The following is a 14,947-nucleotide window of genomic DNA, read 5'->3' as shown; positions in this document are numbered from 1 at the left end:
ACAGTTTCAGATTAAGAACAGACCTCCGGAACGAATTAAGTACTTAACCTGAGGTACCACTGTACAGGTTACAGGAGTACACCAAACCCTCTAATGCATACTATATTTATGATTCAGCTCAGCCTGAAGTTCCAGCAGCAGCAGCTGCAATAATATAGCAATAATAATTAGCAATAATAATTAATAATAATAATTAAAAAAATAAAAAATAGGCTTCAATGCATGCAGGAAATTGTCCTTCTCTGGAGCCTTGCCATTCAAAGAAAAAGCTTTCAGGTCACTTTTTCTGCCCTGCCATTGCTGGCATGAGATCCCAAACGTGATGCAACACCCCCTGTGGAAACTGAATTCGAGAAGCTTTTATGAGCGCAGTTGCAAAGGAAACTTCAGAGGTGGCCTGGCAGCACGTAGGCAGGAAGGAAGTTGCCAAGATGCAAATCCCAGCCTGCTTCTTATTCAACTTCTCCTTGTACTTCCTAGTCAAATGCAAAGCGTTGCCAACTGGGCACCCTCCTAAATGGCCAGGACTGTTGTTGACACAGCCTGCCAATCTGGCACCTGTTCACCTGCTGTGTTCCAGGTGGCTGGTTTAGCTGGCTTGGCTTTTCAAATGCATGGCTTTTCCAATCTCATTGAAGACAGAGAAGGTGTGTCTTCCAGGGGTAGGCAAACTTAAGGCCCAGGGGCCGGATCCAGCCCAATCGCCTTCTCAATCCAGCCCGCGGACGGTCCGGGAATCAGCGTGTTTTCACATGAGTAGAATATGCCCTTTTATTTAAAATGCATCTCTGGGTTGTTTGTTGGGACTGCCTGGTGTTTTAACATTTAATTTTAAATACAGCAGACGCTCTGGTTGCGAACGTGATCCATGTGGAATGCACGTTCGCAACCCGCGTCTGCACAAGCACAGGTTGCGATTTGGTGCTTCTGTGCATGCGCAAAGAGCGATTTAGCGCTTCTGCGCATGCGTGACCGCCAAAACCCGGAAGTAACCCATTCTGGTGCTTCTGGGTTTCGGCAGTCTGCAACCCGAAAAAACACAACCTGAAGCGGCTGTAACCCGAGGTATGACTGTAAAAGATTGTGTGCTTTTATTTAAAATACATCTCTGGGTTATTTGTGGGGCATGGGAATTCGTTCATTTATTTTTTTCCAAAATATAGTCCGGCCCCTCACAAGGTCTGAGGAACAGTGGACCGGCCCCCTGCTGAAAACCTTTGCTGACCCCTGGTGTATCCCCTCTACACCTCTAAGATACATACACACATTCTCTTTCTCTCCAGGAGAGAAGGAATCTGCTCCCCTCCCCTCCCAGCCTTGCAAATGAGTCACCCAGTAGACTCACCGGCTGACAGCAAGGCACTTTTGCACAGACACACAACGCATAATTAACTTGCAGAATGCACTCCCTGGAGATGTGGCAACAGCACAATAGCTTGGGTGTGATGTTCAAATGAAAGGATGAGTCAGAACACAAGGTCTGTTAGCCCCCCGCCCCCAACTAAATTGAGCCTCCATGGTCAGTGCCAGTGTACCTAAAGATGCTGGAGTCAGATGCTGGGCAGAAAACACAGGACGCATTTTCATCATGGCCAACTGGAGAAATTTAGCTGTCACCTGATAGAAAAAGGATATTGGGCATCCCTAGCTCTGACCAATCAAAGCGATCTTTAGATTTTTATTCACCAGAACGATCAACTAAATAAAGAATTTATTATTTTTAATCACTCACCACCAACGAAATATGTGTATGTTTTTTGTTTTTTAAATGTTTTTGGCGTCTATTTTGTATTATTTTATTATTATTCATTTATTGAAATTATATCCTGCCCTTCCTCTCGAAGGAGTTTTTACTGCCGTTGTATTTTTATTTCTCCCTCTCCCAAGGCGTACACTATATTCTCACACAACCCTGCAAGGTTTGTCTCTCAGGCAAGCAGCGATTCAAAACCAGGCCTGCCTAAAATACAGAATGCTTTCTGAAATATGAAAGGAAGTCAAGTTGCAATTTAAGGAAATGGAATCCCGTCCTCCTCTATCAGCTTCTACAATTGCAATTTGCTCCCAGCGGTGAATTAGCGAAAGCTTTTGGGCACAATAGGGACGCGGGTGGCGTTGTGGGTTAAACCACAGAGCCTAGGACTTGCCGATCAGAAGGTCGGCGGTTCGAATCCCGCGATGGGATGAGCTCCCGTTGCTCGGTCCCAGCTCCTGCCAACCTAGCAGTTCGAAAGCACGTCAAAGTGCAAGTAGATAAATAGGTACCGCTCCGGCGGGAAGGTAAACGGCATTTCCGTGCGCTGCTCTGGTTCCCCAGAAGCGGCTTAGTCATGCTGGCCACATGACCCGGAAGCTGTACGCTGGCTCCCTCAGCCAATAAAGCGAGATGAGCACCGCAACCCCAGAGTCGGCCACGACTGGACCTAATGGTCAGGGGTCCCTTTACCTTTACCTTTGGGCACAATCCTGACTGCCCATCCTGTCGGAGCGACCTTATGGAGCATGGCAGCTGCAACAGAAGGTGGAGGTCATGATGACTGTGAGACCGGTTTGGGATCCACCAGATCCCAGGCTAGCTCAGTCCCACCCCTGCCCTTGGAACGCCCCTTTCATTGGGCCCTACTGGGGGGTGGGTGGTCAGGGTATATATCCCACCTGTGGGCCTCCCAGTTGCCCACATTCATGGAATCACAGAGGATCAGCTAGCCCAACCCCATGAAATGCAAGAATCACACCTCGGGAGATCACTTGCATCCAGCCCAGGAAATCTCGGAAGCGGCTTTGCAGCACACAGGTCAAAGAGGAAGTTTCCAAACGCCAGAGAGATGCAAAACCTGACATGCTTCCTGTTCAAGATCAGTGCTGGATTTGCGCATAGCTGTCAACCTTCCCCTTTTGGGGGGGGAAATTGCCTTATTCCAGTGCCATTTCCCGCTGCTATCCTGGATTGTTAGATATCCTGTAGACTGTCCCCGGGACAGGTGAGGCTGCTGATCCCTTACTTTCAAATCTGAAAGTTGACAGCTATGGATTTGCGTATAAGCTAAACAAGCTAAAGCTTAAAGGTAAAGGGACCCCTGACCATTAGGTCCAGTCGTGGCCGACTCTGGGGTTGCAGTACTCATCTTGCTTTATTGGCTGAGGGAGCCAGCATGCAGCTTCCAGGTCATGTGGCCAGCATGACTGAGCCGCTTCTGGCGAACCAGAGCAGCGCACGGAAACGCCGTTTACCTTCCTGCCAGAGCGGTACCTATTTATCTACTTGCACTTTGACGCACTTTCGAACTGCTAGGTTGGCAGGAGCAGGGACCGAGCAACAGGAGCTCACCCCATCGCGGGGACTTGAACCGCTGACCTTCTGATCAGCATGTCCTAGGCTCTGTGGTTTAACCCACGGCGCCACCCACGTCCCTTTTAAGCTATAGCTTAGGGGGCCCCAAAAACAAATTTAAAGGGGGGAAAACCTAGATGTACAGTCATACCTCGGGCTGAAGTAGCTTCACGTTAAGTATTTTCGTATTGCGCTCCGCGGCGACCCGGAAGTAACGGAGCGTGTTACTTTCGGGTTCTGCTGCTCGCGCATGCACAGACCCTCAAAATGATATCACGCGCATGTGCAAAAGCAGTGAAACACGACCTGTGCATGCGCAGACGCATGTTACGTTTACTTCAGGATGCGAACAGGGCTCCGGAATGGATCCCGTTTGTATCCAGAGGTACCACTGTACAGTTCCAAAATATAAGATAAAAAACAAAGAAAATAAAACCTACATCCAGCAACAGTGTTTTGTGCTGTGTACGCTCCTATGATGTGTCATGGGCCACGCCTGCTAGCCTGCTCCCTAAAATATCACACATTTTGTTATGTGCAAATGGCTTTAGATACCTATTAGGTCCATAAATTACCATACAGCATATATTCAACACAAAAAAACAGCAAGAATTTCTTGTTGACAAAGTACAGCTGGATGTATAAAGGGCCCCATTACCTTCAGTGGCTTAGTGCAGGCTTCCTCAGCCTTGGCCCTCCAGATGTTTTTGGCCTACAACTCCGATTATCCCTAGCTAGCAGGACCAGTGGTCAGGGATGATGGGAATTGGTCTCAAAACATCTGGAGGGCTGAGGTTGAGGAAGCTTGGCTTAGGGCCTCATCAAACCTAAATCTGGCTCTGTTCAAGATGTTAAGTTATAAAGCCCTAAAGCAGAGCTTTCCAAACGGTGTGTCGCGACACATTGGTGTGTCAGCTGGAGTGTGTAGGTGTGTCGAATGAATGCTCCCTGCACTCCTCCCGGGGCTGGAAAGAGGTTACCGTATTTTTCGCTCTATAACACGCACCCGACCATAACACGCACGTAGTTTTTAGAGGAGGAAAACAAGGAAAAAAATATTCTAAACAAAACAGTGGATGTATGAGTTTTGTGGTTCATGCTGTGGCCACAGACATGTGATCTGACAGTGAATTTGGGGTAGCCCAATGCAAAAATCCTGAGGATCCATGTGGATCCATGCTTTGTAACCACGTTTTTGCACCACTGCGGCCCCAGGCAACAGTGGGTGCCTGATTTTTTTGGTGCAAGATGTAGCCATGGACATGCTATGTGGTCTGATGGTGAATTTGGGGTGACCCAGTGCAACAATCCTGAGGATCCATGTGGATCCGTGCTTTGTAACCACGTTTTAAGTGGGGAGGGAAGGAAAAGCACTCAAGGGACAAGGAGCACGCGTGGGGTGTGTGGAGAAGGATGCTGCTAATAATGAAGAAGAGGGGTATAAGGGAAAAGGCTCCTCTCCTCTCCCACTTTGCTTCTTTAAAGAAGCAGGCTCTGCTTTTCTCCCTCCTCCCCGCTCATCCCCGGCTTAGCGAGCTGAACAGCTTTGCTGCTATGTAGCGAGCTGAGTGGGGAGGAGAGAGGGACAGAGAGCCTGCTTGCTTTAAAGGAACCAACCGGACAGGAGCCGCTTACACTCGTGTAAGTGGCTCCTCTCCTCTCCCGCTTTGCTCCTTTAAAGAAGCAGTCTCTCTGTCCCTCTCTCCTCCCCACTCAGCAGCTCTTCTCCCGCTTTGCTGTTTCAAAGTGAGCCACGGAGGAGGGAAGGAAGGGGAACCATGGATCCTCTGCTCACGACTGCAGCAGATCCCCCCGCCATCCGTAGGCATTCGCTCCATAACACGCACAGACATTTCCCCTTACTTTCTAGGGTGGAAAAAGTGAGTGTTATGGTGCAAAAAATACTGTAGTTTAATCTCCAGTTAGCTAGTAAAACTGAATTACTGTGTCGCGAAATGATGTGGGTCTAAAAAAGTGAAAAGTCTGGAAAGCTCTGCCCTAAAACAACCAGGGACCCAAATATTCAGCAGGTGTTTCTCCCATGTTGATTTTGCCTTTCCCTCAGGATCTTTATGGGGGGCGTTCCCACTCATAAGGTCGGTGGTTCGAATCCCCACGACGGGGTGAGCTCCCATTGCTCGGTCCCTGCTCCTGCCAACCTAGCGGTTCGAAAGCACGTCAAAGTGCAAGTAGATAAATAGGTACTGCTCCGATGGGAAGGTAAACGGTGTTTCCAGTGCGCTGCTCTGGTTCGCCAGAAGCGGCTTAGTCATGCTGGCCACATGACCCGGAAGCTGTACGCTGGCTCCCTCGGCCAATAAAGCGAGATGAGCGCCGCAACCCCGGAGTCGTCCACGACTGGGCCTAATGGTCAGGGGTCCCTTTACCTTTACTTTCCCACCCACAGCAAAGGACAACCCCCAATGGCCAAGCGCAACGGCAGGACCCTAGCTTTGGAAAGACCTGCCCTGTCTTCAACCCGTGTCAATCTCTTTCTAGCAGTTGCTGAGGATGCACACTTTTTCGCAACCTTTTCTCACACTGGCCAACCAGATGCCACTTCTGGGAAACCTGCAATCAGGATTCGAACACAAGACCCCTCTCCCTTCCCGTGGCTACCAGCAACTGACTTCCAGAAGCATTGCTGTCTCTGTTTGGCCACTCCATTATTTTTGCTCTCGTTTCATGGCAATCACATGCAGAATGTTCTTGCAGGTTTTTTTTTTATGATCAATGTGATTTTATGATCTATGCAACCCAGCCTGGGTGGGATCTTTTGGGTAAAGGGTAAATAAATCCACCAGCTCAATGGCAACTTAGGGGCAACTTCTCAAGAGTAAATACATTTACGAGGGAGATTTCTCCTGGGTAAATACAGCCCACGGGGAGGGGTTTTCCACCAGACAGCGCAGTCTAGTATTGTCTACCACCCAGGAAAGGACACATTTCAGAACGGCTGGCGTAATTGCTCACACACTACGCCACCTCTGTTTACACCTTCCGCATTTCCTTCTCCACCACTCTGTCATTTGCACATTAAGAGAGTTCAAAAGAACATATTAACGAACTCCAGGCACCCGCACACACACACACACAGAGAAAAAGCATTGCAAGTGACAGAGGAATAACTTATTAGTCTTAGTCACCCCCTATAAAAAGAACTCAGCAAATAGATAGAGGAGAAGGCCATGGAGAAAATATGGAGAAATTACTGTTGTGGCTAAAATGGCAAGCATTGTTAATTCAAGAAAAGCTGGACAGGTGACCAGAGTCAAACCAGGAGGATCTGGGGCAACGACTGTCTGCATACAAGACTACAACTCTATGGGCGGCATTCAGTGAAACAGTCCTGTTAGTGCAAGATTTCTAATTGCACCACAGAACTGTTCGCTTGCATCCTCTCCAGAGGTTTTAAGGGGAACCCCCAAAACAAATTTAAGGGGTGCACAGAGAAAGGACGGAAAGCTCTGCTCCACAGCCGAAAGTCCTCGCACTAACAGTATTACTTTGTTGGAATACCACCTTATGCATCCGATTTCATTTTGCAAAAGGCACATAGACAAAATATTAGAAATCTGAGACAGGAATCTATCCCAGCCTTCCCTAAACTGGTGAGTTAGGGATGCCCAAAGCAAGAGAAGGGCACGAGGTTGGGGAAAGTTGCAATACTAGGTCTGGATCCCCTGCTCAGTCAAAGACTGTGCAAGCAGTTTGAAGCCTGATCCACTAGGAAGTACCGGGAGATTGTCTGAAATAACAGGGTTGCCATAAGACAGTCTGGCTCTGTTCCATTAAAGTGAGCGCTGCAGGTGATGTCTGGGGCAGGATGAGGGCTGAACAGGGCATGACCTGAAGTAGGGCTTGGAATGTACAAAGTAACGATGAAGAGCAGGGGTAGGGAACCTAAGGCCCGGGGGCCGGATGCGGCCCAATCGCCTTCTCAATCCGGCCTGCGGACAGTCCAGGAATCAGCGTGTTTTTACATGAGTAGATTGTGTGCTTTTATTTAAAATGCATCTCTGGGTTATATGTGGGGCATAGGAATTTGTTCATATTTTTTTTCTTCAAAATACAGTGGTACCTTAGGTTAAGTACTTAATTCATTCCGGAGGTCCGTTCTTAACCTGAAACTGTTCTTAACCTGAAGCACCACTTTAGCTAATGGGGCCTCCTGCTGCTGGCACGCCGCCGTCGCACGATTTCTGTTCTCATCCTGAAGCAAAGTTCTTAACCCGAGGTACTATTTCTGGGTTAGCGGAGTCTGTAACCTAAAGCATGTAACCCAAGGTACCACTGTACTGTATACTCCGGCCCCCCACAAGGTCTGAGGGACGGTGGACCGGCCCCCGGCTGAAAAAGGTTGTGACCCCTGAAGAAGAGAGTGCCTCTGGGCATATCCAGAGTATCCACCACAACCTACCTAGGGAAGATTTTAGTGTTTGATGTTGCAATGTGTGTTTACTATTTTTTGTTGGGAGCTGCCCAGAGTGGCTGGAGCAACACAGTCAGATGGGCGGCATATACATAAATTTATTATTACTACTACTACTACTACTACTATACTTTTAGGGGTCTCAGCTTCTACAGTCAGCGGCAACACTTCCCAAGGCTGGGTGGAACCCCAGTTCTTGCCTTTCTTCACCCCTTCCTTCTTCCCAGTCTCTGCCACCCTGTGCGCGCTTCCTGAAAAGATAGCTCTTCGGGATTTACCGCTGCGTATGTTTAGGATCGGACTGCCAGTTGTCGGCAGGTTGCGCCCTGGGAGTTCCCTGCTCTCGTTGAAAGAAGGAAGGCGCAATTAGCAGCCGGTGTAAGGAGCAGCGCCTTTGGGACTGAGGACACGCCGAGGAGCTGAACCGCCACCGCAAGTCTCATTAAGCAATGCAAATCATCAATGAATAATGTAATTAAGGAGAAAGAGATGAACAGTGATTTGCGTCTCCTAAAGACTAACGAGAGAAGCTCAGCCAAAAAGCAAAAAAAAAACCTTTCCAAGGGGAGGCGCGTGGAAAAGGAAACGCGACCCCCGAACGTCTCCAACCCATCACCAATTCAGCTCCTGAATCCAGGCCGCCATCGTGCCCTGAGCATGTGCAGAGTGCCTTCAGAGGATGGGGGCTCCGGGACCAGTTCTCCCCCTCGGCTGTTTACAGCGCAACCCGAACCCCCAACCGGATCGGATCCCTTTCCTCTGGAGCAAGCCCCGTGGCGCTGCGTTTTTACGCACCAGGCGCGCCCCGGGACCGGCGGCAGCCGAGGGTGGGGAGCGCGCGGCACTCACCTGGCAGAAGCAGCGCTGCTCGGCGGAGCCCGGCGGTTGCGCGCAAGTTGCGCAGCCCAGGAGGAGAGGCACGAGGAAGGCGAGAAGCGGCTGCATGGCTGCGCGCGAGTGTGGCTCTGCCGGGTAGCTCAGCTCCGAAGCCGGCGGCGGGGCGGCTCCGTCCCGCCTCCTGCCTCCGCCTCCTGCCGGTGGACGTGCGGCCCGGCCCGCAGGCGAGGAGCGGCGCGGCCGGCGGGTTTCCCCGGCCTGATCTGGCCCGGCCTCATTGGAGGAGGAAGCCGCCCGGCCCCGCCTGGCAGGCGCGCCGGACGTTGCCAGGCGCACGCTTGCTCCCGAGGAAGCCGCATGCGTGCACTGCATCACTCGGCGCTATTTTGGAGCGGCCGCAAGCCTTTATTCGGTTTGCCGACTTAAATGGGAATGGAAATGGTAGAACGCAAACAAAGGCATACATTTCCTACAGAGACACGAAAAGCTATCCAATATTAGAAGCGCTGGGGAAGGCAGCCATTCAGGTGTCCAGGAAACAACTTGTAGAATGCAGCCCTGCATAGTGACGTTTTTAATGTTTGGTGGTTTATTATGTTTTTATATGTGTTGGAAGCAAACCAGAGTAGGCAACCCAGTCAGATGGGTGAGGTACAAATAATAATAATAATAATAATAATAATAATAATAATAATAATAATAATTGTTGTTGTTGTTGTTGTTGTATTTCCCCATCGTTCTGCCCAGACACTGAGGTCCAGCTCCGAGGGCCTTCTGGCAGTTCCCTCACTGCGAGAGGCCAAGTTACAGGGAACCAGGCAGAGGGCCTTCTTGGTGGTGGCACCCGCCCTGTGGAACGCCCTCCCATCAGATGTCAAAGAGATAAACATCTACCTGACATTCAGAAGACATCTGAAGGGAAGGGAAGTTTTTAATATGTGACATTTTAGTGTAGTTTTCATCTTTGTTGGAAGCCGCCCAGAGTGGCTGGGGAAACCCAGCCAGATGGGCAGGGTACAAATAATAAATTATTATTATTATTATTATTATTATTATTATTATTATTATTATTCAGGAGGGAGAAGCCCAGGAGGAAGTGATGGCTTTCAAAGAGAAAGGGTTATGGATGGCTACTAGCCACAGTTGGAGGCAGGAAATGTTTCTGAATACTAATTGTTGGAATGGAAACCACAGCAAGGGAGAAAGGGCTCTTGTGCCTGAACCCTGCTCCCTGGTTTCCCAAAGGCATCTGGTTGAGAGAAGAACATGCTGGAAAAGATGGGCCGGGTTCTTATTGTGGCTACTAGCCACTATGGCTGTGGCCCCACTGCACTGTGCATACAGCAACTTTAAATACAGTGGACTCTCGGGTTGCGAACGTGATCCGCACGTCTGCACATGTGCGGGTTGCGATTCAGCACTTATGCGCAAAGCGCAATTTAGCTCTTCTGTGCATGCGCGACCACTGAAACCCGGAAGTAACCCGTTCTGGTACTTCTGGGTTTCAACAGGTCCGTAACCCGAAAAAACACAACCTGAAGCATCTGTAACCCGAGGTATGGCTGTAATCATGGCTTCCCCAAAGAATCCCCAGAGCTGTGATTTATTATTTCATAAACTCTATATACCACTTGGTTTTTTAAAAATTTAATAAATAATAATCATAGTAATTTATTATTAATACCCCACCCATCTGGCTGGGTTTCCCAAGCCACTCTGGGCAGCTTCCAACAAAATATTAAAAATATATTAAAACATCAGTCATTAAAAACTTCCCTAAACAGGGCTGCCTTCAGATGTCTTTTAAAAGTCAGATAATTGTTTATTTCCTTGACATCTGACGGGAGGGCGTTCCACAAGGGAGCCACTACCAAGAAGGCCCTCCGCCTGGTTCCCTGTAACATCGATTCTCACAGTGAGGGAACTGCCAGAAGGCCCTTGACGCTGGACCTTAGTGTCCAGGCAGAATGATGGGGGTGGAGACGCTCCTTCAGGTATACTGGGCTGAGGCTGTTTAGGGCTTTCAGGGTCAGCACCAACACTTTGAATTATGCCCAGAAATGTTCTGGGAGCCAATGTAGGTCTTTAAGGACCGGTGTTATATGGTCTTGGCGGCCACTCCCAGTCACCAGTCTAGTTACCGTATTCTGAAAAACAGCCTCAACACGGTTTGCAAAAAGGATAAAACAACAAAATTGTTAGGAAAAGCAATCAAAACATTCCAAAAATTAACACCAGCAATAAATGAGGGGTGGAATCTTCAATATAAACATTTGGGGAGACTTGTCTGAACAAAAATGCTTTTAGAAGGTGCCAATAAGAGTTCAGTGAAGATGCCTGTAAGGGTAAAGGGACCCCCTTCTGGCGAACCAGAGCAGCGCACGGAAACATTGTTTACCTTCCCGCTGGAGCGGTACCTATTTATCTACTTGCACTGGTGTGTTTTCGAACTGCTAGGTAGGCAGGAGCAGGGACCGAACAACGGGAGCTCACCCCGTCGCAGGGATTCGAACCCACCGACCTTCTGATTGGCAAGCCCTAGGCTCTGTGGTTTAACCCACAGCGCATTCTGCAGATCAAACTGGATCAAACCTCATAGTTAAACTGGTACCCAGCGCTTTGTATACTAGCACCTTGAGTTTGACCTTGTCGTTTGTTACAGGTGCGGTGAGCAGCTGAGAGACGCCTATTCCGTTCCCGGATCTACAATTCCCAGAGGGGTTTGAACAATCAATCCCTCTTCCCAGGGAATTCTCTGGGAGTTGTAGAGCAGGGAGGGGAACCGGGTCTCCTAACAACAGTCTAACAAACTACAAGTCCCAGGATTCTTTGGAGGAATCCATGCCTGTTTAAAATGCTATGATGGTGTTTTAAATGTATAGTCAGATGGGGACTCTGCCCTTCGAGTCAGTTTTGCTGGGAAACAGATGCTTTTGGACTCAGGTTCTGTTTCAGGGAACATAAGAAGATTATGTGGGATCAGGCCAAGAGCGCGTCTACTCCTGTGTAAGCATGCATCAAATGGCCACCTTAATTCTAAGAAGACACACATTGGCATGCATTTACTGCCCAGTCTTATGCCTGCTTAAACTCCACTAAGTTCAACAGATCTTGCTCACAGGTAACTGAGTACACAAGGGTGGAATTGGTCCTGGAATTTGGTTGTGGGTCACAATTTGGGCAACCAGCATTGGAAAGAAAACACACCCTGGAATTGGGAGATGCCGGGGACTGTGTGCTGCAATGAGCAATCTTTGCATCAGCTCTTAAATGCAACTGTGTAGGCCAACTTGCTGAGGCATCAGGGCGTGTTAAGGATTAATAGCAGAGCTGTGAATGTACCGGCTGGTCTATCAAGGGCAGCTCACAATGGCACCTGCAGATTGGATAAATGCAAATTAGAAGGAACTACCATAAGGTGGATACACAACCAGTTGGGAGGTAGCCACACCCATCGGGTAGTAATTTATAAATCCCTGTCATTCCAGATGGAGGTAACAACCCATGCAGAGCCATCTTTCCCATTGGTCTTAGTGGTTCGCTGAGCCAGGGCACCGGCCTCTCAGGGGTGCCCTAGTGAGTGGGGGAGCTGTGTGGCTTTGCCGGCAGCCTCCCCTTTCCCTGCACGCCAGCCAGCTGCGCCCCGCCAACTACCATATTTTTCGCTCTATAAGATGCACTTTTCCCCTCCTAAAAAATAAGGGGAAATGTGAGTGCGTCTTATGGAGCGAATGCAGGCGGGAGGCTCTGCTCAGCGCTCCCTTTAAAGAGCCGCCTGGAGCGTGTGTGCGGCTCTTGGGGGCTTTTCCCCGAGGAGAGAGGAGGGACTGAGGGGCTGCCCTTCTCCCTCCTAGGGGAAAAGCCCCCAAGAGCTCCGCACACGCTCCGCACACTCTTTAAAGGGAGCGCGGCTCTTGGGGGAGCCTTCATCCTGCTGCTCGGGAGAGGCTGCGCACTGCTATCCCATAAGCCAGAACAGCAAGAAGCTATCCCAGAAGCCAGATCCCTCTTGCTGTTCTGGCTTCTGGGATTCAGAATATCTTTTTTCTTGTTTTCCTCTTCCCAAAAGTAGGTGCGTCTTATGGTCTGGTGCGTCTTATAGAGTGAAACATACGGTATACGGCTGGCATGCATGCAACTTTCTTCCCAAGCCTCCTCCGCAGGAGGAGACCGACCCCCACAGAGGCTTAGGATGGAAGCTGCCACCTTCCCTCCCAAGTCTATGCATCTGCTTAAGACGGCCCTGCTCCCGGTCATTGTCCTCCTCCTGCTTCCTGGCAAAATGTGGCGCGCAGCCTTTCCAGGCTGCCTACTCAGGCACCCCGATGCCGGAGAGCATGTCCACAAGCATGTTTTCCTGCTTGATTGCCGCCATCATGCCGGGGATTGGGGCGGTGGGGGAGGCAGAGGACATTTCCCACCTGACCCCCCTTGTTTTGGAGTAGTCAGGGGGGGGCGCCGGAGGGATCTTTGCACCACGGCGCCAGATATACCAGAACCCATGGTCCTATTGCCTCTGTCCCAGTTCAAATGTTGTTCAATATCTTCATCAATGTCTGGGGTACAGGAGTTTGGAATATGCATGCTGTATCTACATATATAAACAAATTCAATAAACACACAAGACGTAACTGGCTGTATGTTTGAAAAAATCATATACACCATTCATTGTATTGAACTGTAGATTTCAACAGAAGTAACTCATAAAGTTCAACGAAAAATGTCGAAGACCCAGTGGATCAGTTCATTCTCTAATCCGTTTATGCATTAGATCCATATATGTGAAAGTGTCTATTCCACCTGTGTTCATAGAGCCCAACAATCCACACGAAAGGTTCTTGCAGTTCCACAGAATCCTTTCACAGAGTCTAATATTAGCCTTGTTCCGCCGTCTTGGGCTTCATCAGTAGTACAAACTCATATATGATATCACAGGACAGTGGATCTTATAGTAGTAGCTGCTGTTGAAATCTACAATTCAATACAATGAATAGTATATATTATTTCTTCAAACGTACAGCCAGTTATGCCGTGTGTGTTTATTGTATCTACATATATCACGCAAAACAAGCAGGAATTGCAAACACTATAGAGGATGGCATGCACTGTACTGTGTTATTAGGGGAAAGGCAGTGGCTCAATGATTAGAGCACATGTTTTGCATGCAGAAGGTCTCAAGTTCAATCCCTGACATCTTGAGGTAGGGCTGGGAGGGAGCCCCACCTGTAGTTCTGTAGTTTAAGGGTGCTGGGAATTGTAGTTTTGTGAGGGTGCCGCTCCCAGGATTCTTCAAACTGAGGACCATCTCTATGACGCAGGGCGCATTGTGGCAACCGTAGATATTCCCCGTGGCTTATTGGACTGTGGTTGCTTGTTCATCTATAACATCCGCTGTGTTATTGTTGTTGACTCTTTTCCTTGGGGCTTGCTTTTCTAATGCTTATGAGATGACTTGCTTCAGGCGCTCCAAGAATAGAGCAGGTAGACAGGAAATGCATCTTTGAGAAATAACAAAAGGGTGTGCACACACCAGAGGACAGCAGCACTCATTGCACCAGCAGTTCTTTCACCAGGGTCCCAATTCCCAAGGAGAACGTCTCCTCCTGAGTCCATAAACGCTTTCCGGTTGCTGCCAGTATCCCATAATGGAGGCAGTACGTGCTTCTCAATACTAGATGCTAGAAATCACAGGAGGGGAGAGAGGTCTCGTGCCCAAATTCTGCTTGCAGGTTTCCCACAGGCTGGACCCTGTGAGTACAGGATGCCTGTTAGGTACTGAGTTGAATAGGATCCAAACTGCAGCAGTCTGATTGGTCCTAGAACAATAGGATCCAAAAGGCAGCAGTCTGATTGGTCCTAGAACAATAGGATTCAGAATGCAGCAGTCTGATTGGTCCTAGAACAATGCAGCAGTATGATTGGTTGGCAGGAACTACCCAATCATGCTCCAGATAGAAGTGAATCCACAACCTGATTGGCTTACAGTAGAATTCCGGAATTAGCCAATCATGTGCAGCCCATTGTGTAAATAATGTATATAAAGCAGATACTTTGAGGGGACTTTCATTCCTCCTCACCACTATGAGCTGAATAAAGAGCATGAAATCACTTTGCGACTCTGAGTATATTTCAATGCCCCATCCAATCTGTAACCAGACTGGACCCTGCTTTGTTGTCGTTTAGTCGTTTAGTCATGTCTGACTCTTTGTGACCCCCTGGACCAGAGCACGCCAGACACTCCTGTCTTCCACTGCCTCCCGCAGTTTGGTCAAACTCATCCTGGTAGCTTCGAGAACACTGTCCCACCATCTCGTCCTCTGTCGTCCCCTTCTCCTGGTGCCCTCCAT

The 14,947-nt window shown here is 49.0% G+C and overlaps 1 protein-coding gene and 1 long non-coding RNA gene across 2 annotated transcripts in view; both read right to left on the bottom strand.

The window, feature by feature from the left end:
- Window positions 1-8,987, bottom strand: part of ERO1A (endoplasmic reticulum oxidoreductase 1 alpha) — a 40,543-nt gene extending 31,556 nt beyond the window's left edge. Inside the window, exon 1 of the mRNA XM_053365779.1 lies at window positions 8,613-8,987. Within this exon, the coding sequence (XP_053221754.1) occupies window positions 8,613-8,972 (360 nt within the window). The 5' untranslated portion in view covers window positions 8,973-8,987. The remainder of the gene's footprint in view (window positions 1-8,612) is intronic.
- Window positions 1-14,947, bottom strand: part of LOC128402032 (uncharacterized) — a 132,470-nt gene that overhangs the window by 113,489 nt on the left and 4,034 nt on the right. The window lies entirely within an intron of this gene.

The sequence above is a fragment of the Podarcis raffonei genome, chromosome 1, assembly GCF_027172205.1.
Source record: "Podarcis raffonei isolate rPodRaf1 chromosome 1, rPodRaf1.pri, whole genome shotgun sequence".
Taxonomy (NCBI): Eukaryota; Metazoa; Chordata; class Lepidosauria; order Squamata; family Lacertidae; genus Podarcis; species Podarcis raffonei.
This window is presented reverse-complemented; position numbering and strand designations above follow the sequence as displayed.